The sequence below is a fragment of the Erythrolamprus reginae genome, chromosome 3 (genome assembly GCF_031021105.1).
Source record: "Erythrolamprus reginae isolate rEryReg1 chromosome 3, rEryReg1.hap1, whole genome shotgun sequence".
Taxonomy (NCBI): domain Eukaryota; kingdom Metazoa; phylum Chordata; class Lepidosauria; order Squamata; family Dipsadidae; genus Erythrolamprus; species Erythrolamprus reginae.
In genome coordinates, this window is record NC_091952.1 from 111,787,699 (window position 1) to 111,812,538 (window position 24,840).

Below are 24,840 nucleotides of genomic sequence, written 5' to 3' on the forward strand. Positions count from 1 at the left end.
TGGTGCTCTGCTGGATGGCAATTTTTGCTCTATTCAAATCAGTGGAAATTCTGTTTGGAGTTCAAGAGAAGCCCAGCCATGTCCCTTTCACCATTTCATTCTTACAGCTGACTGCTTCTTGACCATTCATTTTGGGGGGAGATATTGATGTAGATGGTGGACAAAGGATCTGGTCTGTATTCTTAATTTTTCCCACAGTACAGTACTTCTTAGAATATTTTTTGGGGATTCCTTTTCCTCCCAACTCAAGGTTTATCTCTTGGTTGCATGAAGTCAACTCAAGTTTTCTTTGAGATTTTTAATGACTTCATGGGCAAAGCTACTAAAGGAACAATAAGGAAGTTATTTGCTACTGTCTTCCTCTGGAGTGCTTTTTAAATTTCTCAGGCTAATCTGAATTAACATCAGCAGACAGTCCTGCTGTCCTGGGCTTTGAGTTCCAATAAAAAGAAAGAAAAGGGAAGTGACACAAGTATGTGCACACTTACAGGCTTATTTCACTGGTTTGGATTTCTCTGTTCTCTGGAACTCTCCTGCAGCTCTCCTTAAATGAAAAAAGAGATATTTATCCAGACTCAAAGAACACTTTCCCTGACTCTCCGTTGCTCTGGTATTTGGATGTGTGATGGACAGGTTCATAAAGGATCTTCTTTTCCTACATCCCTAAGTTAAAATTATTTTTTTTAAAAAGCAAGGAAAGAAAAGTTCCGTCTCCTGTCCTTGAGCAGTGAAAATAGCCATGAAAAAAATGCAGGTGGGTGGCCAATCGTCTTGTTTCCTGGGATGGTGATTTAAAAAATCTGGATTCCATCCAAGAAGATGGTGTGTTGGCCCAAGCTTCAAAGGAATTTCTAAAAACCTCACAAAAAAAATCAAAAGGGAAAGAGAATCTCTTAACACACACACCCAAAAAAATCTATGCCCCCTGGAGATCAACACCTTGTCATTCTCAAGTTTAGTATCAAAATCATTCACTCAACTCATCCAATGAGCAGGCCCTTCTCAACCACAGGAGATCACGAACTGCAGCAAAGCACCCCCTACCTAAATCCCACCTATCTTTGTGGACACCCCAAACCTGATAGTCTGTATCTTTCTTAGCTCTCGGTTAACTTTCTTCAATTAGTTCCTTCTTCCATTGTCCTAGCATTTTCAAATCTGTTTGCTGGGTTCTTTTTTGGAGCTGGCTAAAATCAATTAAACAAGGAGATTTTAGAGGATATTTCTCCCTAAAAGAAAAGAGAAGGCCATCCTAGTCCACCTGCAAAGGGTTCTGCCAAAATGACTGTAACTGCTGTTTTCTCTTATTCTTGCTTCTTAGGTGGAATTCTTTGTCATAAGAACTAAATTAGAACTAAAAAAAAGAATTGACACTTTAAAATAAAATATTAATACAAAAGAGCATTCGCTTTTTCTTAACTTCAGCAAGTGTAGAATTAAAAGCTTTGCCTATAATTTAAGCCTTCTGCTGGAATTTAAGGCATTGCGTGTCTTAGTCTAGTTTACATTTTCCCCGACCTCTTCTTATCTGTCCATCCCGTTCCACTCCCTTCGGTCAGGGACAGCTTTCCAACCAAGTTCCATTCAAAGATCCGCCTTGCCTATATCTCTCCCCCACCCTTTTTCATTATTAAAAATTATTTGAACTTGAGGCCTGTATGCCAGGGGGGTGGGGATGTGTGGGAGAAGCTGAAGAATGGGCAGATGGGGCACAGGAGCACAGTCTAGACCCCCCCTTCTCTGAAAGATCCCCGGGAGTTGCCTCTTATCTCCTCCCTACCGTTGATAGAAAGAAGGGGTCCAAACCCTTCTCCCACCCACTTCTCCGGAATATTTGTCACTGCTTGCCCATCACAGTGGGGGCTGGTGAAGTTTGACAGCTCTTTGTTGTCTGTAGAGCAGGAGGAGGAGGAGCAGGGGGCTGGTGGCAGCTCTTGGGTGAGGACTCCTCCTCCTGAATTATCCAAACTGGGTTGGCTTCTGTCTCCAACAAATTGGACAGAGCTCCAGTAAGCAGCAGTCCCACATCCAAGCAAAAGCAACAGGAACTTTCTAGCAAACGGAGATCTCTGCTTTAACCTACTCCCATCCCACTCATTTCCCTATCTTGTTTGGCTTTTCTTTGTCTTTTAACCTCCCCCACCATCCCCTCCCCCCTTTTTTGCGTGAACCGTTTTTTTTTCGTTGTTGTTGTTGTTGTCTCAGTTTGCTCAAAGCCTCAACTTCGTGTCTGCGTTCTCTTTCTTTCTCTCCCCCCTCCCCGTTTCCCCTTCTTCCCCTCTTACCCTTGGGTCCGTCCCGTTCCTTGCCTGCCCTTTCTTCAGAAAGGAGCCCAGTCTTTTGCACCGGTCAGGCGGGGGAAAAGACCCCCTCCCCAAGATCATTCCCGCCAGCCGCCGCTCGGCAACCTCCCTCCAGTTTTCGGCTGCTACCTGCCTTCTCTCCGGAGCCACGAAGCTTCTCCTGCGGGCTTGTCCCGTCGCCCGGCGATTCGGATGCTCTAAACGAAGACTCTGGGGCCTGTATATGGAAATAGTGGGGTGCCGAGTCGAAGGAAACGCGTGTCCCTTCCGTTCCCCAGCCATGCTTTTCCACGGCATCTCCGGAGGCCACATCCAGGGGATCATGGAGGAGATGGAGAGGCGGACCAAGACCGAATCCCGCCTGGCTAAAGCGGGGCAGATGAATGGCCGGGAAGCGGTAAGAAGTGGCGGGAAAAGTCGGGGGTTTTCACAGAAGAGATGGAGGAAGGGTGGATTTTGTGTGTGTGTGAGGGAGAGAGAGAAAGAGATAGATAGATAGATAGATAGATAGATAGAGAGAGAGAGAGAGAGAGAGAGAGAGAGAGAGAGAGAGAGAGAGAGAGAGAGAGAGAGAGAGGCGTCCCCTCCCAATCCTAGAAGTAAGGTAACTGGAACCTCCCAGGGACACGGGAATGCCTTGTTTGCGCGCGCGTATATGAGAACGCCCAGCGAGATGTTCTTCAAGTCTCACTTCCAGGTATCTTTTTCAAGAGAGTAGTTTCCACTTGTCCTTTTGAAAAAGATGTTAACCACTCCCCACCCCCTATTTTAAAATAACAATTGTTTCTTTGCATCTGGGTTACTTATATATAAAAAAGACAACAAATAAGCTCAGAGATAGCCATTACAGCCCGGTGGCAAAGATATTTTATTCAGGAATAAGTTCTATTGAGTTTTTAAGGTCAGGCTTTCAAGTTTCGATCTACAGTATTTTGTAAAAGTGTGGGTGTTTTGGGTGTGTGTGTGCGCGCGCAGGCGGGTGAACAGGAGCCAGCGCAAGATACCCAAAAACATTCTCCAGGGAAAGGGAGGCGATGCTCCGAATGAAACTGATTAGAGTAGATTTGCCACCCTCCCACCCTGATCGCCCGTCTAGTTTTCTCCAGCTAACTTTCGTCTTGAAAAGTGCTGAAGATGTTTGGAGTCTACGGTCTTACCCAATTGCACAAGCCCGGCCCCTATCAAGATTGGGAAGCAAGTTCAGGAAAGTTTGCCTTAGCCGAGAATGTAAGCTTGCCATCTTGAAAACAACTCTCGTTTTCAAGGCAATTTCAGGAAATGAGAAATAAACCTCGCGAGGCTCAATGTCGTTTGTTTTCTGAGTAAGTTTGGAAGGAAAGCTTTTAAGGAGAGCCTCTAAGAAGAAAGGGCTCTCAAGGGCAAGCGGCTCTAAACCCAACAGGTTTCAGAACGAAATTGTTTAGACGATTTGAAGGCTACCAAATTTACTCCCAAATAAGTTCGGTACCTTTTGGAACGACTCCGGCGCCTTTTATATTCCAAATCATTTGTTTTTTTAAAAAAAGGTGCAACAGGGGAGAATTATGTGTTTTGGTGGCTTTTAAACAATTTTACTTCAATTATTCGGGGGCTGCTGAAAAATTCTAACTTCTTGTATTGAAAGAAACAAACGTTTATCGCAGCTTCACTTCTCTAGCTCGCTCTAAAGGCTACAACTTATAAAAAGTAGAACTGAGGCTGAGCCAAATCGACAAAACAGAACAAACAATCCAGGCTAAGTAGACAGGCTCCCACCCACTCCCTCCAATTCTTCAGATTTATTTTTCCCTTTTAAAATGCCCAATAATTGGAGTCGTTCTGAACGTTAAGCAGAAAATCAGAACAGTTTCTTATTAGAACTATAAGTTAAGTCGATGAACCCCAGCGGCAAGAAAAGGGACTTGGAGTGTGTGTGTGTATGTAAACAAGGCTTTATTTCTTTTGCTCCGAAATCCCAGGATCTCCGTTGCATTTATGAAGAATACAAGTAAGGGTCTATTGTATAGTTATGATTCTTTGAACTAGAGTCTCCTCCGACCAAGCACAGCAGAAACCAAATTCATTAAGGCAACAGTTTCGTTATCATTTCAGTTTCTTTATGTTTTATGGAAGAGAGAGAGGAGAAAAACCCAAATAATGAAGAAGACAAGCAGAGGAAACCAAAAACATAGGTTTCATTTGTGGTTCTGCCACTATTCCTTATGCTTGGTAGGTTCACGCCTTTATATTTTAATCTGTGGGAAAATTTTAGTTGTTTCCCAAGTGGATTAAACCGTCCTCTTTCCTCTCTTAAATTCAGAGAAATTCTGGAAAAGGTTTAAAAAAAAAAAGATTAGTCCATATAACAAACTTACAACCTGTTTTAACACATCACGTGCTTGAATTACCTTTCTACCCCTTGATCTTCCTAGTGGTCATTCCCAAAATCTAGGTAGTTTATATGGCTTATATTATTTCCTCCCACCTTTTCTCCTTAAGTAAACAAGGTCCTGAAGGGGAAGGGAGATGAAACGACGCTTCCTTTCCATTTTCCTTATCCTCAGTAGTCTAACACTTTTTTTCAAAATGTGTTCTGGAGTTGAGCCTAGGTCAAGGAAAATGAAAGTGAATGGCTCAGGCAGTTAGACCCTCTGCTCTCCCCCCGGCCGCCCCCAAGCACACTGCTTCAAGATCACATCTCAATCTGTCCCGAGGTTGTTTTCTCGGATATAAATCCTCAAAGCGCGGTTTGAAGAGGAATCAGCTAGAACTCGGCCTTTTGCGCTTCCAAGAAGCGAAGAAGCAGCGGGGCTCGCCCTGGCTAGACTTTCTGCCTTGTTCCCGGGCTCACACCTTGGCTGCACGAAGGCCGGGAAAGGAATTTTACACCGGGACGAAGGAACCGGGGGTTATATCTTCTCCGTGCAGAATATAAACCCTGCCATTGAAATCCAGACCCAGGATTCAGACCACGATTATCCCTCCAGCAATCGGTATCTTCTGCGTCAAAACGCTGGCTTCTCGCAAAAGCCGCTCTATACAACGTGTGGGAGTGAAAGGCAGGCGAAGAAGCAAGCGAGAGATTGCCCGAGTCTGTTTTAGGCTTGGGAAAATCTCGTCAGTTTCTTCCACCGCAAAAGATTTTTTTCCCCTGGGAAGCCACCATAAGCCACAAATTTTAACTTTACCCACCGCATCTCCTTAGTATCAGACTTAGCAGCCTTGTGTGAACCCAACCAACGAAAACACGAGTGAGCCCGAACAATTGTGGTGTATTCAGTGAGCGAGAGAGCTTAATGTTGGATAAATCCAGCCGTTAGAGCGGATCCAGATTTATTATGCAGTAAAAAAGCTGAAACTTAACTATATCTAACTACATACAATTAACTTCAACAAGACTTACTTCGCAGGTACATGGAATGACGTTAATGCCAGTTAAAATCTACGGGACGGAAAAAATAATTCCTAGTCTCTTTAGAAAGTCTCCACAGAAAAGAAGCGGCACTAAATACTGCACAGACCGCAGAAATCCAGTAGGTTTGTGTCGGAAGAATCGCGTTGTAAGTTAAGGCCCGATACACATGCGTTCTGATTTTGATTGAAAATATATCTGGTATTGATTTTTTTTTTTAAAGCTGAATTAGATGTTGAGCTTGTAAGATTTTGCCCGACCCGCTGACGTTTGCTTCCCTCTGCAGAACATGCCTCCGCTGAGCCCCGAGAAGCCTGCCCTATGCGCAGGATGCGGGGGCAAAATCTCCGACCGCTACTACTTATTGGCTGTGGACAAGCAGTGGCACCTCCGCTGCCTGAAGTGCTGTGAATGTAAACTGGCTTTGGAGTCAGAACTCACCTGCTTTGCCAAGGACGGCAGCATTTACTGCAAGGAGGATTATTACAGGTAAACGGTTTGTGGGTGGGGTGAATAAGATGGGATGATTTGAGTTGTGTGGACGTCTCTTGGCTCCGAATTTTCCTGAGAAAAAACATCTAGGGAGCATTCATACATATTTGCAGGACACATTACTTTTCCTCTCTTGGTTACTTGAGGTTAGGTTTAGCAGGTATGGATGACCTTGGCACTTAACTGCCCCCTTTTTGGGGGTGGTAAATTAAACACTATAAGGGAATATCAGGATCTTATCTCCCACTGAAAACAGAGAAATGACACCCAGCATTGGCTCAATTGCCTTGTTGGAAATTATGGTAAAGGCAATTCACAGAGGTGCTCCCCCTTCCCTCCCCATGTTCCAGGGGGAAGCGTGTGTGTGAATTGCCTCTACCAGAAAAACCAACAAACAATTGTCTTTATTGGAAGCAAGGGAAGAAGACCACCAAGTGATTTAAAATCCTGTCCCAGATAAGGTCCTAAATCTGTTTCTCCCATCATTTCTCACCACTTCCTCCCAGAGAAGTCTAGATTAAAGTGCTTGGCCTACGGGGGACCATTTGAACATGTGCACATTCCTCTTGGAATTGGATGCGTTATGAAAAGACCTCCAGAAGCATAGGGGGAAACAAATCTAGGGCAGAGATCCCTACTGGGCTGCAGGGATGCAAACCTTTTACTTACTGCTTGCTGGGAAGTAACTGACAAACAAGGCCGCCTCTGCTCCATAGAACTTTACAAAATGCCCCCTTCTTATAAAGAAGAGCCAGTTGTTTAGAACAGCTAAAGCAAGTCAAGGCACCGGGAAAGCCGCTTGCCAAGTGCTCTCCCCAAGAATCAGTGCAACATCTCTGCAACGCTAGTGACCTCTTACTTGCATTGCACCTGTGAACTCTTACAGATTGTGTGTTCATGCAGCTCGCTTAATCGGGTCAGGAATGCATGAGCAGAGGGATTCGCACAACCTGTTAAACTAGATTAGTGTTAATGTTAGTAAAGGCTGGGTGAATAGCGCACACAAGTGCAGGCCATTTTGAACTTCAATGTATTCAGGAAAAAGGGTTAACTAAGTAACCAGGTTAAAAGTCATTTTCCTACCCTGTCCTCTGCAGCTCCTCTCCACAGCGGTCACCTGCTGTGTTCTTTCCTGAGTTGTGGTTGGAGTGCTGTTGATCTACCCATTCTTGAACTAGGGCTTGAAGGAAAGGCTTGGCATAGAAACTCTCCCGCTGGGCAGCCTGCTCTACTTTGCTTGTTAATGAGAAACTGCCCTTTGACTAGCCTGTCTGCTAAAAGGGATATATTCAAATTTTTTTCAGCCTCCCTTCCCAACGTTCTGAGCATACAATGTAATGAGTATCTCCCATTTTTATTGTTCTGTTCCAGCAGAGCCTCAATCTTGGAACCAGATTTGGAACCATTCCTATTGATTTCACAAAAATTTCTAAGATATCCACAAAATGGGACATGCTCCTTATTTACCCAGCACTAAATACCCTTGAAGTCTGTTAGGTCTATTTGGATTAGAGCTATCGATTTTATCACATATCTACTAAAAGTAAGAAAGGAGACCGGGTATGCTTTGTTTTTAGCTCTATTTCTGATATTTTCAAAAAGATAAGTTCTTAAACTTAGACTTCACCTTAAGTTTTATTTCCAGTGTTAGCTTTTTTCAAACAACCAAAGAGTGACTTTGAATTACTGTTCAATTTTAATTTCATAGAATCCTTACTAAAGAAGGTTTTTGTGACAGTGCTATTCACTTGAATGGGGCTCCTCTGCAAATGGTTAGAAGATTCCCAACATTTATCTGGGGCCAGAGTAGTAGAGCTTGCTTAGGATCCATATTTCATACCCCCAGGCCAAAGTCCTTGTTGTGGTAATAAATCCCACAGTCGAGGAAGAAGCAAACTCTGTACACAGCCCCCTTTCGCCCGGAGGGGACCAACACTAAGCCGGTGGGTAGAGAGGCCCTCTTTCTTTGCTGTCCTTTGATTTTACGCTGCAGGAAAGGAGCTTTGCCTCTTTCTGGCTTCTGGGCTTGCCGGGTGAATGCTCTCTCCACCTGAGAAATCCCGAAGGAGCTTAGTTATATTGAGCCAGAAAGAGTATCCCGGAGCGGAGCGCACACAGAGAGCATATACTGCAGACTTGGAACTACAGCTAATAGGGATATTTTATGTAGTCCATTTGAGAGTGCAGAGAAGAATGTGAGGCTGAGTTTACTCGTATGCTTGAATCTCTGCCCTCCTCCTTCATTTATTCCGGGATACTACAGTTGGGGGACCCAGCTGACACTTCTGAGCACTGCCTTCTATTATAAAACAACCCAGCATCACTGCAAACCTGACTGGACTGATTTATTATTTACTTATTAATTTATTAAATGGATTTGTAGACCGCTCCTCTCCGTGGACTCTGTGATTTAATAGCTCAGTGGGTTCAATTATTAGATATGCTGATTTTTCCAGGCAAAGGTGACCAAAATATAACTTTCCCCATCAGAACAGGGCAGGATATTTGTTTGTTTGTTTGTTTGTTTGTTGGACAGAGGAAAGTTTGATGGACCGAGGAAACTATATCTGGTGGGCATAGCATAAAAATACAAGATCCTAACTCCATCCCACCACAGTAAAATGTTAACTTGTTTTTAATTTCTGGAGTAGTTCAGCCTTAAAAATTGTGCAATTAATTAATTGATTTCCCTAATAAAATGCCAGTGCTTTACAAAATATACCATATAAACACCACACACACACACAAAAACCAGTTTGTGTAGGAGTGGAGGTTGCCATCTTATATTATTTTTTCGGTAAATGGAAAAGGCACCTACTTATAGTAAGAAAATATAGTAGGGAATTATCCTTAATTGTAATAGTACAATCCTAATCCTTGTAAATTCAAATGTAGTCCTGCTGAGTTCAACAGGTAAGTGGGAATAACTGTGCAAGACCCACTATGGAGTACTCTATTAACCCAATTTTCTGGGTTAGTGGAGTACAAACAGGCTGTATTTACAGGACAAACTGAACCATCAATTAACCATGCAGGATGGGTGTGCACAATATGCTTGGCCAACTGGTAAATTGAGGCTATGTGATACCCCAAGAAAATAGGTCTTCCCCCAGGGGAAATTAATGAGATTTATAGGGTTTATCCTAACCATATTTCAAAAGTAAGTTTCATAAAATTCAACGGGATCAATTCACAAAGAAGGTATAGTTGAGTCCAGTTTAATGGTGATTTTCTTCTGCTAGTTTTAGTCTAGTCTAGATTGTGAATATACAAGAAAATGATTTAAAAGTTTAAGAAACAGCTACAGCACTTAAATCCAAGGGGCATCTTGTTCTTATCCTCTCTTCTTTTTTTTTTTGGTCCGTTTGAGTTCTGGCTGCCTGAAGAAGTTCTTGCAGCTTTCTTGGCAAAAATTTTGGAAACTGTTTTGCCTGTTGTCTTCTTCCTAGTGAGAGTCAAGGTTACCCAGCTGGCTTTGGGCCTAAAGTGGGACTAGAACTCAGGGTCTCCTGATTTCTGGCCTGGCACCTTAGCCACTACATCAAACTGGATGCCCACCTCTCTTTTACGAAATGCCTATACCCCTTGACTGCCCAACTTTAAACAGCCTTCCTTGTTTGAACTGTATGAAATTGGAGTTTAGAGATAGAACTTATTCAGAAGGCCATTTAAAGAGTAGTGCAGGCTCAGATGCTTTGCGAGCTAATTATGCCACCCTTACCAGATCTGTAATTGCTATGTTATTTTTCCTTGGCCCAAACTGGTTTGAGCTCAATCAGACTCAATTAACCTTCACCCTTAGTCAATGAGGCCTGAGGGGCTGAAGTGCTGGGACCCGGATGCTCTTGGTCGGTCTCCACTAACTCATGTGCTCTTTTCCCAGAAGGTTCTCCGTGCAGCGTTGTGCCCGCTGCCACCTGGGCATCTCTGCTTCGGAGATGGTGATGCGGGCCCGGGACTCGGTCTACCACCTCAGCTGCTTTACCTGCACCACGTGCAACAAGACATTGACGACAGGCGACCATTTTGGCATGAAGGACAACGTGGTCTATTGCCGGGCACATTTTGAAAGCCTGCTCCAGGGCACCGACCCAGCCTCCTACCCACCGGCGTCACTCAGCTACACCGAGCTGGCAGCCAAGGGGGGCGGCCTGGCCCTGCCTTACTTCAATGGCACCGGTACAGTCCAGAAAGGGCGGCCTAGGAAAAGGAAGAGCCCAGCTCTGGGTGTTGATCTGGTCAGCTACAGTTCAGGTGGGTTGTAGGATAATCCTCTTTAAGAGAACCGTCAGGGATCTTAAACGTATACTGAGAGTCATGCTTGCTTTTTCTCCTGAAGGATGGCAGACACCAGTTGGTTTTTCCCTTGCAACCCAGTTTGTGAACTGCAGAGCAGGATTTTTATTAGATCATTTCGGCGTTTCTCAGCTCTCACCCAAATGATCTTTTTACTTTAACATTTAACAAATATCTTGGCAGAAATTACTGTTGGGAAGAGGCTATTCAATTGAAGGAAGAAAAAGAACATATTGTCTGTAAAATCAGCCAGAAATGAAACATGCTATTTGAAGAATAGGAGTATACATTGCAGAGAAGAAAGTTCCATTAAGGTTAAGGGAAATATAGCTTATGTACAGGAGAGAGGGGGAGGAGGGAGAAGAAAGGAGAGAGAGAAAGGGGAGGGAAGGTTTTCTCAATGAAATTTCCTTCATTCAGGAACACATGGAAATATAAAATGAGTACAGGGCCAATCTTATACTGTTTATTAGATCAAAATGGTGATCTAATAAATAATAATAATAATAATAATAATAATAATAATAATAATAATAATTTAGGGGAATATGTGAATCCCTCCAGTATATTTAGGATTGCAACCTGCCACTGAATTCAAATTATATTTTAGATAAATATTGCCTGTTAAAACTTCTTGTCTCAGTTTTATATTTGAAAAAAATTCTTTAGGAAATTTGGAATACAAAAAAAATGTATTTCTTTTCCTTTCTTTCCTTAGCAACATCTTCCTACTTTGCATATATAGAGTTTGATCTATTTTATAATAAAGATATTTCCAGGCAAGTAGAATGAAGGCAGAAAATATGCTTTAGATATTTTACTTATAAATATACAAGGTACATCTCTCTATGCCTGTAAAGTGAAAAGTTAAAAAAAGTTATGCGTGTAAAGTTAAAACAACTTTGCAAGTTAGGACAGTCTGATGTGCCTTCTCTACTAATGACAAATTTGCTGAAAAATAAGGCGTTTCTTTAGACTTTAGTGGGCGTTTTTTTTGATAGCGTGCTGTTGCATCTGGGGACGTCTTAGATCAGAATTTATTTATTTATTTATTTTGCTTTACAATTTGCTTAAAATGCAAATCTAACAATGGTTCCTTAGAATCCATTTGTCCCGACCACGCGATTGCTAGTATGGCACTCTCTCTATAAAAAAAGTTGAAATGCTAATTGGGATGAGAATCGCGACCGCCCTATATTTAAGCAGAGTTGCAATTCGTTCAAGTTAGAAACCACCAGCACAATCTGGTACTCTACAGTTAACCCCAATGAATTTCTAGGCGCTTAAGCTCAGGGAAAAGTGAGCGGGTTCCCCCCCCCGCGCGCTATTGTTGCGAAAGCATCTTTTTTTCAGAACCGAGGCCTCTGGTTCCGAGAGGTCCGGAAGATTGCCGAGAACCAAAGGGACCTCCCCCCTTCGTGAAGCGCATCGAAGGCTTTTGTCCAAAGTGGGCTCTGTTCGGTTCTCTTAACCCGCGGGCAACTCGGCCTGCTCCAAAAGGATACAATGTTTTTTACATCTAATGCTCCGAAAGAATTTGAACTTTCTGAAAAGGCGGGGAGGGAGCCCAGGGCGAGAAAGTCAGAACTGGTTGTTTTGGATCAGAACCTCGTGCAGGAAATAATAGCCAGAAGCGAGGTTCCTTTTCGAAAAACGGGAAAGTCCGAGGCTCCTGGACTATTTCCTCCTTTCTCTCGGGCTCCTCGCTTTTAGTGCCGGGTTAGGCAGGTCTGAGACGCGCCTTAGAACATCGCTCGGCTGTCTGGATAACAGGAGCCGGTCTAAGCAAGGCCGTGTTTCCTTACCTTAGATGACTTGAAGATGTCTGGACTTCAACTCCCAGAATTCCTCAGCCAACAAATGCCGGTTGGGGAATTCTGGGAGTTGAAGTCCAGACACTGGTCTTAAGGCCTGGCGGCTGTCTTCCCATCTGCCACACGGCAGGCTCGGAGGGGTTGGGTTTTTCGGGGGCTGCGCAAACCTCGCTCTTTGCCCCCCCCTTTTAAAGCCGGAGGTCCTGCGCCAACCCAGAAAATGGGTTAATCCCGTAACCAGTTGAAGGCTTTGTCTGAAGAAACACCCCCCCCCCAGTGCTGAGGGACAGAGTGCTCTCAGGCGGGGGGGGGGGAGGAGAAGGGGCAGGGGAGAAGGAAGCCGAGCTGTTTTTAATTGTTCCCTGTTAATTGGAGCTGGCACCGGCACCTCTGGCAGCGGAGCCGCTTTGAGGCCAGGCGAACGGCCAAAGGAGCGCTGGGGCGCCTCTTCCCGCCGAGGCAGGCTGGGACGCATCCAAGCGGGGAGGGGCCGCTTCAGGGCGTGTCGTCCCTAGAGGCGGGGGAGGGAAGCTTGCGCCTGGGGCTCGCCTTGCTTTGAAGTGGGCAGCCAGCCCCCGCTTTCTTCGCCGTTAGGAATGCGGACGAGGGAAAGGGGCTGCAAGTTTGAGCCCCCTTCTCTAGAAGACGGTGGTGTCGGTTTGTTCTGGTAAGGAAAGCGGCCTTTCCTCGCTCCGCCGCCTTATTTCAGAGCTAAAGAAAGGGACCCGGAATCCAGCAGCTGCTTCTGTACAGCCTCACCTTTCACAGGTTTACTCGAAAGTAAAGTCACTTTCACCTTCGCCAGGTGGCCCTTCCCGGTGCAATTTGGATTGGTTTTTATTTATTTGTTTGTTTGGATTTCTAGGCCGCCTTTCTCCAAGCGGACCCAGGGAGGCTTAAAGGTAAAAGTGGATACAAAATATAAATTCATGAGACTCAAACATAAAAACCAAAATTTAAAAATTCCAAACAGTTTCAACTAAACCATCCAATCACCGTCGTGCTAGTAGCCGGAGCAGAATGTCAGTGCTCAACGTTACATTGTTTTCTGCAAAAACAAAAGTTTATAAAGAGTAAACGTGTTAAGGAAAATTCGGGAGATAATTTCCGAGCAAGTTGAGTTGCTTATATTTCGGGGCAGTTATATTTTAATTATATTTGGTACCTTCCATTTTGCTGCAGTTCTTTTATTTCTGCCTCGGAGCGACTCAGCATTAGGAACCTTCTCTCGAGAAAAGGCATCAACACCGTCCTTTCCGAGAAGACGAAAGCAAAAGTGAGTGCAAGGTAATTTAGAACAGGGGTCTCCAACCTTGGCCACTTTAAAACTTGTGGACTTCAACTCCCAGAATTCCTCAGCCAGCAAAGCTGGGAGTTGAAGTCCACAAGTCTTAAGTCTTAATTCTGGGAGTTGAAGTCCACAAGTCTTAAAGTGGCCAAGGTTGGAGACCCCTGATTTAGAAGACAGGGCGGCGACGCCCCAAACTGGAGAAAAAGTGACGCCTCGCGGATCATAACTTTATCCGAATTACGTCATAAATCCGTTACGATTTATTTCTGGGGTGGGGGATTGTGCTGGAGGGTTTCCAGGTCGATCACCCCCAGAATCTATTCAAGAGGAGCATTTCGATAGCTGCATGTGTGAAGTCTGGCTGGAATCGTTCATTCGTTTATAACCGGCTACTTTTCCCCGCTAGAAAGCTTTAATCACGAAGACTGAAGGAATGCTGTATTGCTGAGAGCAAAAGAATGTGACAGTAAATAATGGAACAAAGCAGTTCCATGCAGATAAATGTTTTTTAATAGGATGGTGCTAAATAAATTTTAAAAAATTAAATGCTAATCCTATAATGATTTCCCCCCAATTTAACATAGCCTAAAGTCAATGAGTTTAGGGCCAGTAAAGACACCAAGTTGGATAACGGGAGACCATGCATTTTAGTCCACTTTAACAATGAAAGCCAGCTGGGAGACCTTGGGTCAGCTCAGTCCACTTCAAAGGGTTGTTGTTGGGGAAAATAGGAGGAGGAAGGTGTGTTGGTTCACTGCCTTGAATGATTGGTAAAAATAATAAAGGTGGGACATTACATACATACATACATACATACATACATACATACATACATACATACATACATACATGGATGGTTCCATTATTCAATTCCTATGATTTTCTATGGGAGAGTTAAATATCTCTTTAAATCTTTCCTAATTTCTTAGAACATGATGTAAATAATTTTGAGACTGGCTGAGCTGTACCTCAAGTTAGTCTGGCCCATTTCATTATTTGTGATTGTAGAAGTAGGCAGATTTTGTAATCATCGCAAAGAAATGATCAGATCAATCAGATTATCAATATATGGTGATTTTCTATTTGGTTTCTGATCAAAATTACTATGGTAGGACCCGGCCCATAGTTGTGATACAGGAAAGATTGCTACCATAGTTCCCTCTAAGCTGAGCAGTGAGCAATCGCTCACTTAAAAATCATCATCAACTCAGAGTTTTCCAAACCTGCCCAGAAGCCGAGAGGGAAAGAGTGAGAGGGAAGGAGAGAGAGAGAGGAAGAGAGAGAAACAGATAGAAAAAAGAGAGGAAGAAAAAGAAAAAGAATGGGAGTAAGGAAGAGAGAAAGAAAATCAAAATCTAGTTTGAAACTAGCTCAACTATTTAAGTGGCATTTTGATATTGATAGAGTTGCCCTATTATGAGCTCACTGTTATAGACACACAGTACAGTATTTTATTTTGAAATTCTCTGAGGCAAAACAGGGTGGGTTTTTTATTTGTTTGTTTGTTTGTTTGTTTGTTTATTATTTCTGTGCCACCCAGTCCCGAAGGGACTGCAGCTCAGACACTATACTTTTCCGCCGCCCCCCCCCCAAAAAAATTAGAGGGAACACTGATTGCTACCCAAAGATATATTGCTATTTTCCAGCTCTATTATCAGAACTCTAAATATTAAGGAAAATGAATGTTTTAATTCATATTCATCCAGTGGTAGTGTAATGCTACACATTTATGGGAAGGGTAAAAAAAACTGATAGTTAAAAATACTACCATATTTTTGTCTGTCTGTCTGTCATCATATATCTATAATTTGCTTTCTGTCATCCAAATATCCAAGAGGTGTTGAAGGAAAACTGTCTCTTTATTTCTCCTCATCCCAATATACATTTTGGGGGTAATATTTTTGATAAGCAATAATTTTAATCTGGAATCCTATTGATGCTTGAATAAAGTAGGACTTTCTGGGCTATAGATCAGACATACATATTTATTTTCTCTTGTCGCCGTATGTAATGACATATTGCAAAGAACTAGAGTTATTCCCCCAAATGAAGATCTCCCTTCCACAAACAGAATTAGATAAAGAATTTTCAGATGCAAAAAGAATTGCTATATCTTAGAATAGGGCATAGTTGGAATGTAATGCATCTGATATCTTGTATTTATCATAATGTTTACTACACACATATATCCCAGAAGCTGCATTTGTAGTTACCTTGACTAGGATATATCTCTGATTAGAAGCTTGCTTTTATTTGATTTTTTCCTCTGCATTTGTAGTGTAGACAATATGGGAAATTGGGCGGGTGGGGGAAGTTTAACAAATCACTTCCATAATCAAGAAAACTATATGAAATGACCAAGAATTAAGCTTGGTTCCAAGGAGAAATGACCATTGCTCTGTATGGTAAACAAATTAAAAATAGTTTTAATTTGTGATAAAACAAATTAAATCTGACAATCATATAGAAATATAACTTTTCAGGCTATGCAATCTGATTTGACTCTGAAAGAAAGTTGTCAGTTTCTGGAGAATTTTAGTCTTTCATATGGCCCAAATAGAACCTAATTCTTCTTGCATACAATTCCATACTACTTTCCACACACACACACACACACACACACACACACACACACACACCTAATTCCAAGTTACTAGTTTAATATCTGACAGTCAAAAAGACCAAACACAAGCATGTATAACTATTGTTAATGTTAAATAGTTAAATAGTTAAATAGTTAATAGTTAAAATACTTTGATAGTTCTGAAGGTATCAGTACCTTTTTATATCCACATTCTGCAGATTTTTGAGGATAAATCAGTCCATTCCTTTCTCAAATGTGATGCTTCAGAAATTGAAACAGTTAATTCAGATATGCCTTACAAAATACTTTCATTTAGCAAAATGGCTTAAAAACGTCTTTTCCATTATAGGGTGTTTAAAGGAGGATAGAAAATCAGGCACATCACAGTAGAACAGAGATTTTAACTGAGAATGGAAATGGATTGTGTTTTCTTCTTTTATAAAGCTGACTGAATAGAATTTATGTGGCACTTGACTGCCCCCACCTCTTTGCCCCAATTCCATTTGAGTTCTGCAGCTAAAATAAGAGGCTTCACATTATCCACCAGTAAAAAAAAAATCATAAAATGTTAGCTCTCAACATCTTTGAACTGCCAAACAAATGTAGCAGTGACCTCTGCTGGCTTTTGAATGGAGAAGGCCTGCTCATGAAGTGGGGGAGGAGAGTTTTTGTGTACTGTTCAATTTGGAAAGTGCTCCTGGCTATTGTGTTAGTCTTAAAATGCGACTTACATTGGGAGAAAAATAAATTTGACATATTTCAGTAGGATTATTTCTCACTTGCCCGACTTTTATTCAGATTAAAAGCAGAAGTAAATTGAAACTTATTTTCTTTCTCCCACTTCAGGAATCTTTAAGGTTAATAAATAACTTCTATATATTATTGACAAGATTGTCTGAAGATGGTGGTAAATTGTACTTTGTATTGCTCTTTCGGCTGGGAAGGTTGCTTATTGGACAATTTAGACTCTAGATTAGAAAGAAAAATGTAGCATATGTGTCCTGTTTTATATGTTGCAGTAGTAGAGAAAAGTGATTTTTCTAATTCACTTGAGACCCTTATCCTTTGTTTTCCAGCCAATTGAAGCTTGCTTTAGATCTGGTTTCACTATGCATGTTTATAAAGATCTGATGAGGAACTGGCCTGCCAATGGAAGGTCTGCTGATGGAAAACACAAGGGGTGAATAGCATATGGCAACAGTGCTAGGATATATAAAATATACAATTATATTTCTGTGTGCCTCTTGTTAAAAATCAGTTAATTATCAGCTATCAGTTAAAAAATCAGAGGCAAAAATAGGTATTTGGCTTCTTTGTGATGGAGTACATTATCCTGGGCTTGGGAAAAATATATGTTGCTTCTGACAACATGTCCAATACATTATGTTAAATTATCAGTCATACATACCAGTTAATCAGATTTTTTTTATGAATAGGGAATTTGTCTTGCCAAGATTTTGTGAGGGTGATTTTTATATCTTCTCTGGCTTTGGGGAGTTATTTTCACATAGGATGTTACGTTTACCAAGTGCCTTGCATAGATTTTGCTTTTATCAGGAATGTGGTCTGCAGGAAACAGAATCTTTCCACAATATGGAGATAAATATTGCCAGGTAGCTGCTATAGATGAAACCTCTTTATGAAGGAATATCTAAGTGATAGGGTAGTCTAATTCAAACATTGACAAACCTGCTTAATTCTCATAGAAATTTACTTTGCTTTCACTAATATGTGTATAAACCCACATTACAGTAGCTTTAATGTTCATTTAGCTTTTACAAATGATTTTCTTTTGTTTTTGCTTTTTTAACAGGCATATATTTATAATATATTTACACACATTATTACCTAATTCATTCATAAAACTCTGGGTGGCTATTATCTATGAAAGAAAATCAAGGGTGATTTCATAAATGAAAGTGTCATGCCTATGAATAAACCCTCTAATTGCGCTGTCCTATCCATCTGTACTCAGAAACAGAATTCACTGTATTGATTGTGACTTTCTTCCAAACAATTAAGTTTAGGAACTCGCGGCCTATTCGTTAGCAGTAGTTCATGAAAAGTTCATAAATTTCCTGCTACAAAAGGCAAAAGGCAAATAAGCAGTTCCATTGATACTTTTATAACAAGTAAGCTGACTACAGTCACCTTATAGGGGGAGATGGATGGCGCAAAAATAATAAGTTAATAAATGCTGTCTCAAGATACTGACTGAAGATATGGTTCCTAAAGACCTTACTTCCCTTTCCATTTTGAAAGATGATGCTGGGGATATCAATGAGAAAATACTGTTTTGCAAAAAGCCAGCAGTTTCGGAAGCAGCAGCTTTCCCATGCTCTATTGCAGCTCCATCAAAGAAAAAACAAATGTTTTCTCAATGTTCTTTTGTGTGGGGGTAATAGAAGACCAGATAGCAACTTGGGTGGCTGCATGCCAACAATAGGTATCTGCTTTAAGCTGTAGCCTTTGGCTTACTTGCTGAAGACCTATATGGCCCAAGGGGTGAAAAAAAGGTACATAAAATTGTATTTTTGGTTTTTTTTTTAAAGCAACACGAACAACTGGAATGGAGGGCCAGGAAAATAAATCCTAGATTATTATAAACCATATCTAAGAAAACTGTTTATGTAATGGACATGCCACAAGCAAAATGTGAGCACCAATAACTGATAGAAGGTCTTCTATGTCTGACTACGCTTTTATCTGATGGCAGAAATTGAGTAAAACAGGTGTCCTTTGACTTGGAGTCCACCCAAGGATTATCAGTATGGAAAAGTTGTACTCTAATTAATCTCAAAACTGAAGCAAAAAGCAAACAGGAGTAATATTCTCTTTCCGAAACCAAAGGAATTTGGGTGATATTTGGATATAATGCATTCACTGCATGACAGAAAAGAATTAGTGAGGCTGAATGCTCCCAAACAGCATGATCATCCTTAGCAAGTATAGTATGTTAACTGTATAAGCAAAATAATATAGTAAAAGAGGAATAGCTGGATGTTGGAATCATGTACCCCAAAGAAGAGCATTCAGCACTGTTCACTTTGTTGTAGACACATCATGTGGAACTTAATCCCAAGTATATTTTGTTGTGTAGGTGGAAAATGATTAATACAAGTCTATTTTGTTCTATTTTGTTTTTAAAAATCAACATCTCTTCTAGTGATGGAAAAAATAATTATCTGCTCTATTTGATTATCAACTTGTAACTAAGGAAATATGAAAGGATGTACATGACCTAGTTCTGGATAAATGTAAACTATGTTTTTTAGATTTCAGGCCAATTAAACCAGTTAGTAATTTAAAAAAGCACATATATGGTTTACACCAATGATAGTAGGCAGGAAAAGTGTTGAGAAAAAATCTAATGCCATTAAAAAAAAATAAAAATTAGTATTTGTGCAATGATGGAAAATATTCAGGATTAAATAAAGGGATATAACAGGTGAATTCAGTGGAGAAAGCAGGTAGAACGAAAGAGATAGCAAGACTATATAGGCTCAGAACATTTTGAAGCCAAACACCTTCCCAAAGAGAAACTCATCGATTTTTATATTATTGAATATAATAAGATTGCAGCAGTAGGTTATAGCATACTATTATAAGAGCTGAAACAAAGGAGATTAAATAAATGATTTTGTTGGCTTTCTCTAGTAACATACCATCTTTTTCTGATCTGTTGGTAATCTAGTTGCAGGTAGAAATATACAAAAGCATGAAAAAAATTCAGCCTGCGTACAAAATCGCTTAGCTTACTTATGGCTGTTCTTGGATTGTTGCCAACTTCTGTAATCACAGAGTTCATTTTTATGGTCAGTGCTAATGTTTGATAGAGCAAGGAGAGGTATAGGAGATGGAGTAATATATTTACATATAACCCTGTAGCAGATATTCTGTGTACTATGACTTGGCATGATTCAAAAATGACAGAAGAAGCCCTTCAGAATACACACGAGCCTAGCTCCTTTCTGGTGTTTCTTAAAGCAGCTCCTTTATTTCAGTTTTGTGTGAAACTCCAAAAAATGACAGGATGCTTTAGTGAATAGAGGAGAAGTTCTGTGCTCATGTGAGGGCCAAAGTGCTTCTTCTGAATCATTTTTGAAGCATACACAGCCCTACTGTGCACTATATGTAGTATTTACTTTCAAATTATTACTGACAAGTGATTGCCAAGGGCTGAGAAACATCACAAAGACAAATATATGTAAGGATTGCTCCTAAGTCCATGCCAGTTCTTTTCCTGTGAATTTGTTACATTAGAATAGAAGTCTATTTTGAACTATACATAGCTTAAAACTGGGAAGAAAATGAAATTATTAAGATAATACATAACACAAATGCTGTAAAATAATTTGGGGGAAGAGAATTTCAACCACCTGGGATAGCAGATATTAAAGATTGTGGGCACTTGGTCCTAAGCTATCTGAAATATTTCCAGGAGAAGATGAAGAAAAAAAACCCTTTTGCTAAGGATAGACATCATGGAGGTCAATGGGTCAAGAGCCTGACGTCTGAGCTGTTAAGCAAATTTATCAACATATTGTGAACATTTTGTTTTTAAAATTTGGATAGTTGTAATTCTTACCAGAAAGGATTGTAAAAATCAAATCAATGATTAAATAAGCAAGATAGCAAAATATGGCAATGCATTGTGAAAAATATTTCCTTTAAAAGCTTATAGAAATTATCTTTCCTTCGCTTGCCTTCAGGGAGCACTGAGGTCATTTCCTATTCTGTAAGCCCTGACAAGTCCTGTGAAATTGTTGTCCGTGATCAATGGACTGTCAGCTGTTTGAGGATTTCAAATAGGCAAAGCACAGTCCTGGGTCATTGAACAGGAATTATATGAGTTAAGCTGTTATTGTTATGTTTTATAGATGGACAAATGGGGCTGAGAGTCTATTACTTGCTTACCTATTCTCTAGAGAAATGTGAGGTATTTTGCCCAGGCAGTTAGATGGTTGGGGGTTACTGGTGGGTTACCATATATAGACAGCATTCCTATTTGTGAGACATGACATTTGCACATCATTACTGAACATGGTTGGACTGGATTTAGGCAAACCCAGAGAATATTTCTCTTTCTAATGTAGTAAAAGTCAAAGTATCTCCAACTTCTTTTGTTTATGTTGTACGTTAAGCTGATGTGAATGTCCAAGGCTTAAAGGCTCCCACATAAAAGGAAGGGATTAAAGATGAAATGTGCAGTTGATTTTTCACCCATTTGGAAAATTGAAGGATTATTCAAACTTTCTTCCATTTTGAAATCCTAATTCTTATACTAAATAACACCCCCCCGCATTGCACTGAAGCAATTACAATAGCGCATTGCTGGGGAATGTTGTTCAAGGCCAATCTCATCATTTGGTAGATTGAGAGAACCATCTCAGGATCTTTGGATGCCAGGATCCAAGGTCATGAGCTGTATCATCTGCGGTAGGCCTTGCCTGCCATCCTTAGCCGCCCAGATTCGCTAGGGAGTTGGACGGCATAAATATTGAATGAATGAATGAATGAATGATTGAATGAATGAATGAATAGAGTGAAAAGTGATGTTCTGTTGCCACAGGTAAAATATGGTGAAGGTGCTATCTTGTTATTGTGTTCAGGCTGATATCTAATGTCTGTAATAATTATGGCAAATGACTGAAAATATCTAGTGTTCTTGTTCTGTTAGATTTTCTCTAAGTGGCTTTGGAGGCACAGGTGGTCCTCATTTATTGACTCTTTCATAGAGCTACCTTTCATAGTTATGTGGTGATGAAAAGGTAATTTTGTGACCTATCCTTTCATTTATAACCTTTGCAGATCTGTAAAGCAAAGGAAAGCTGAAATAACATCATAAATTCAGTCATGGTTTCACTTAGTAAAGTGACCATTTCACTTAAACACCAAATGGCTAGTCCAAATTGTGGTTGCTAAATGGGGATTATCTGTATAATAGAGATGATTAAGAATAAGAATAAGAATTAAGAATAAGCCGATTATCTAGGCCCTCAACAGTCAGGATTCAGGCCCGGCTACAGCATGGAAACTGCTTTGGTCGCGCTGATGGATGATCTCTGGCGGGCCCGGGACAGGGGTTTATCCTCTGTCCTGGTGCTTCTTGACCTCTCAGCGACTTTTGATACCATCGACCATGGTATCCTTCTGTGCCGGCTGGAGGGGTTGAGAGTGGGAGGCACTATCCTCCAGTGGTTCTCCTCCTACCTCTCCAGTCGGTTGCAGTTGGTGTTAGTGGGGGGTCCTCCCTTGTGGGGCGCCTCAGCCATTGGTCCTCTCCCCCCTGCTATTTAATATCTACATGAAACCGCTGGATGAGATCATCCAAGGGCATGGGGTGAGATATCATCAGTATGCTGATGATACCCAGCTATACATCTCCACCCCATGTCCAGTCAGCGAAGCAGTGGAAGTGATGTGCGGGTGCCTGGATGGGGTCTGGATGGGTGTCAACAAGCTCAAACTAAACCCTGACAAGACAGAGTGGCTGTGGGTTTTGCCTCCCAAGGACAATTCCATTTGTCTGTCCAGAGATGGTTCGCAAATTGGGCATCCTCCTCGATCCACAGCTAACATTGGAACATCATCTTTCGGCTGTGGTGAGGAGGGCGTTTGCCCAGGTTCGCCTGGTGCACCAGTTGCGGCCCTATTTGGACAGGGAGTCATTGCTCACAGTCGCTCATGCCCTCATCACCTCGAGGTTCGACTACTGCAATGCTCTCTACATAGGGCTACCTTTGAAAAGTGTTCAGAAACTTCAGATCGTGCAGAATGCGGCCGCTATCGTGGGGCTTCCCAGATTTGCCCACGTTTCACCAACACTCCGTGGCTTGTACTGGCTGCCGATCAGTTTCTGGTCACAATTCAAAGTGTTGGTAACGACCTTTAAAGCCCTACATTGCATTGGACCAGAATACCTCCGGAACCACCTTCTACCGCGCAAATCCCAGCGGCCAATAAGGACCCACAGAGTTGGCCTTCTCCAGATCCCGTCAACTAAACAATGTCATTTGGCGGGCCCCAGGGGAAGAGCCTTCTCTGTGGAGGCCCCATCCCTTTGGAACCAACTCCCCCCAGAGATTAGAACTGCCCCCACCCTCCTTGTCTTTTGCAAATTACTTAAGACCCACCTGTATCGCCAGGCATCGGGGAACTGAGACATCTCCCCCAGGCTTTTCTTTTTTTATATATTTTATGTTTGGTATGTGTGTGTTGCATGGTTTTAAATGATGGGGTTTTTAGATGTTTTTAATATTAGATTTGTTTTATTGTTTTATTAATAATATTGCTATTATTATTGTTGTGAGCCGCCCCGAGTCTTCGGAGAGGGGCGGCATACAAATCTAATTTATTATTATTATTATTATTATTATTATTATTATTATTATTATTATTATTATTATGAACAAAGGTTTTTTCCCCCTTGTTCAACTGCTCTTAATGGAAATATAACCATTTCTCATTCTCTTGATATGAGTGACATTACTGCCATTGGTATTACAGCAGCTGCTGATCCTCTTGAGAGGCAAAAGGCAATCTCACCCTAACTAGCATATTTGCAAGCCATTGCTGTTATAAAAACATGGTATGTCCATTCCTTCCTCTTTGCAAACAACTCTATCACTGATGTTTCTTCTCTGGAGAAATAGAATGATTTGTGTATCTTAAAAGGGAAGCTGTAAGGTTTTTTCCTTTAGACTTTGCATTGGATTATGCTACCGTTTCAAAACAGAACAAGAGCCCAATTGGCATAAATATATTTGCCAGTAAACCATCAAATTATTGCCATATGAAATGTATCTGCTCAGGGTGCAAGTCAGCTAGACAGTTGAGCAGTCCCCTTTGATATGCTGTTCAATTTTCCCTTCCACCCATTTTCCCCATTTTATTTTTCATATGTGAATTTTCTTTGAACAAACCAGTTTCATTAGCCTGTTCTGAGACATTGCTTTATATTTACCTTCTCTTAGGAGATATGTTATTCTATAAAACTGCTTGCAAAAATAACAGCCCTTCCCCAAATAGAAGGTAATTGAGGAATATAGAACTTTTCAACAGCAGCAGCAAAAGTGATGCACAAATTAATAATAGGTCAATAGGATATTATATAGATGATTGTTTGGAATCCCCAAATTAAGAAGTTGCTACAGGTAGTCCTTGATTTACAAGAGTTCATGTAGTGACTGTTCAAAGTTACAACAGTACTAAAAGTGACTTATGGTCATTTTTCATACTTGCGTCATTTATAGAATCCCCATGACCGCGTGATCAAAATTCAGAGGCTGGGCAACTGACTCATACCTTTATTTGCTATGTCCTAAGGTTATGTGATCACCTTTTGCAACCTTCTGACAAGCAAAGTCAGTGTGAATTCCAGCCACTTAAGAACCATGTAACTAATTTATCAACTACAGTGATTCATGTAACAACTGTGGCAAGAAAGGTCATAAAATGGGACCAAACTCACTTAATGTCACAGAACAGCAGAAATGCTGGTCTTGATTGTGGTCATAAATCAAGGACTACCTGATTGACCTTCATTAATAATTCTTCCTCATGTAATTAGACACATCACAACACAATGCACATTATGTAAAAGAGAACCAAGTTCCCTTTTACATAATATCTAGCTTGGTCTAGGTTAAGGTACTGAACTGGGAGTT

The 24,840-nt window shown here is 41.1% G+C and overlaps 1 protein-coding gene across 3 annotated transcripts in view; it reads left to right on the forward strand.

Moving 5' to 3' along the window:
• The first annotated feature begins 2,263 nt into the window (after nt 1–2,263).
• Nucleotides 2,264–24,840, forward strand: part of LHX9 (LIM homeobox 9) — a 37,494-nt gene continuing 14,917 nt past the window's right edge. For 2 of the 3 annotated variants that reach the window (XM_070749020.1, XM_070749018.1), the window contains exons 1-3: nt 2,264–2,700; nt 5,981–6,183; nt 10,070–10,440. In XM_070749020.1, coding sequence (XP_070605121.1) covers nt 2,527–2,700; nt 5,981–6,183; nt 10,070–10,440 — 748 coding nt within the window. In that variant the 5' untranslated portion in view covers nt 2,264–2,526. Of the gene's footprint in view, nt 2,701–5,980; nt 6,184–10,069; nt 10,441–17,440; nt 17,447–24,840 lie in introns of all 3 variants that reach the window. The other variant, XM_070749019.1, reaches the window with a different exon arrangement.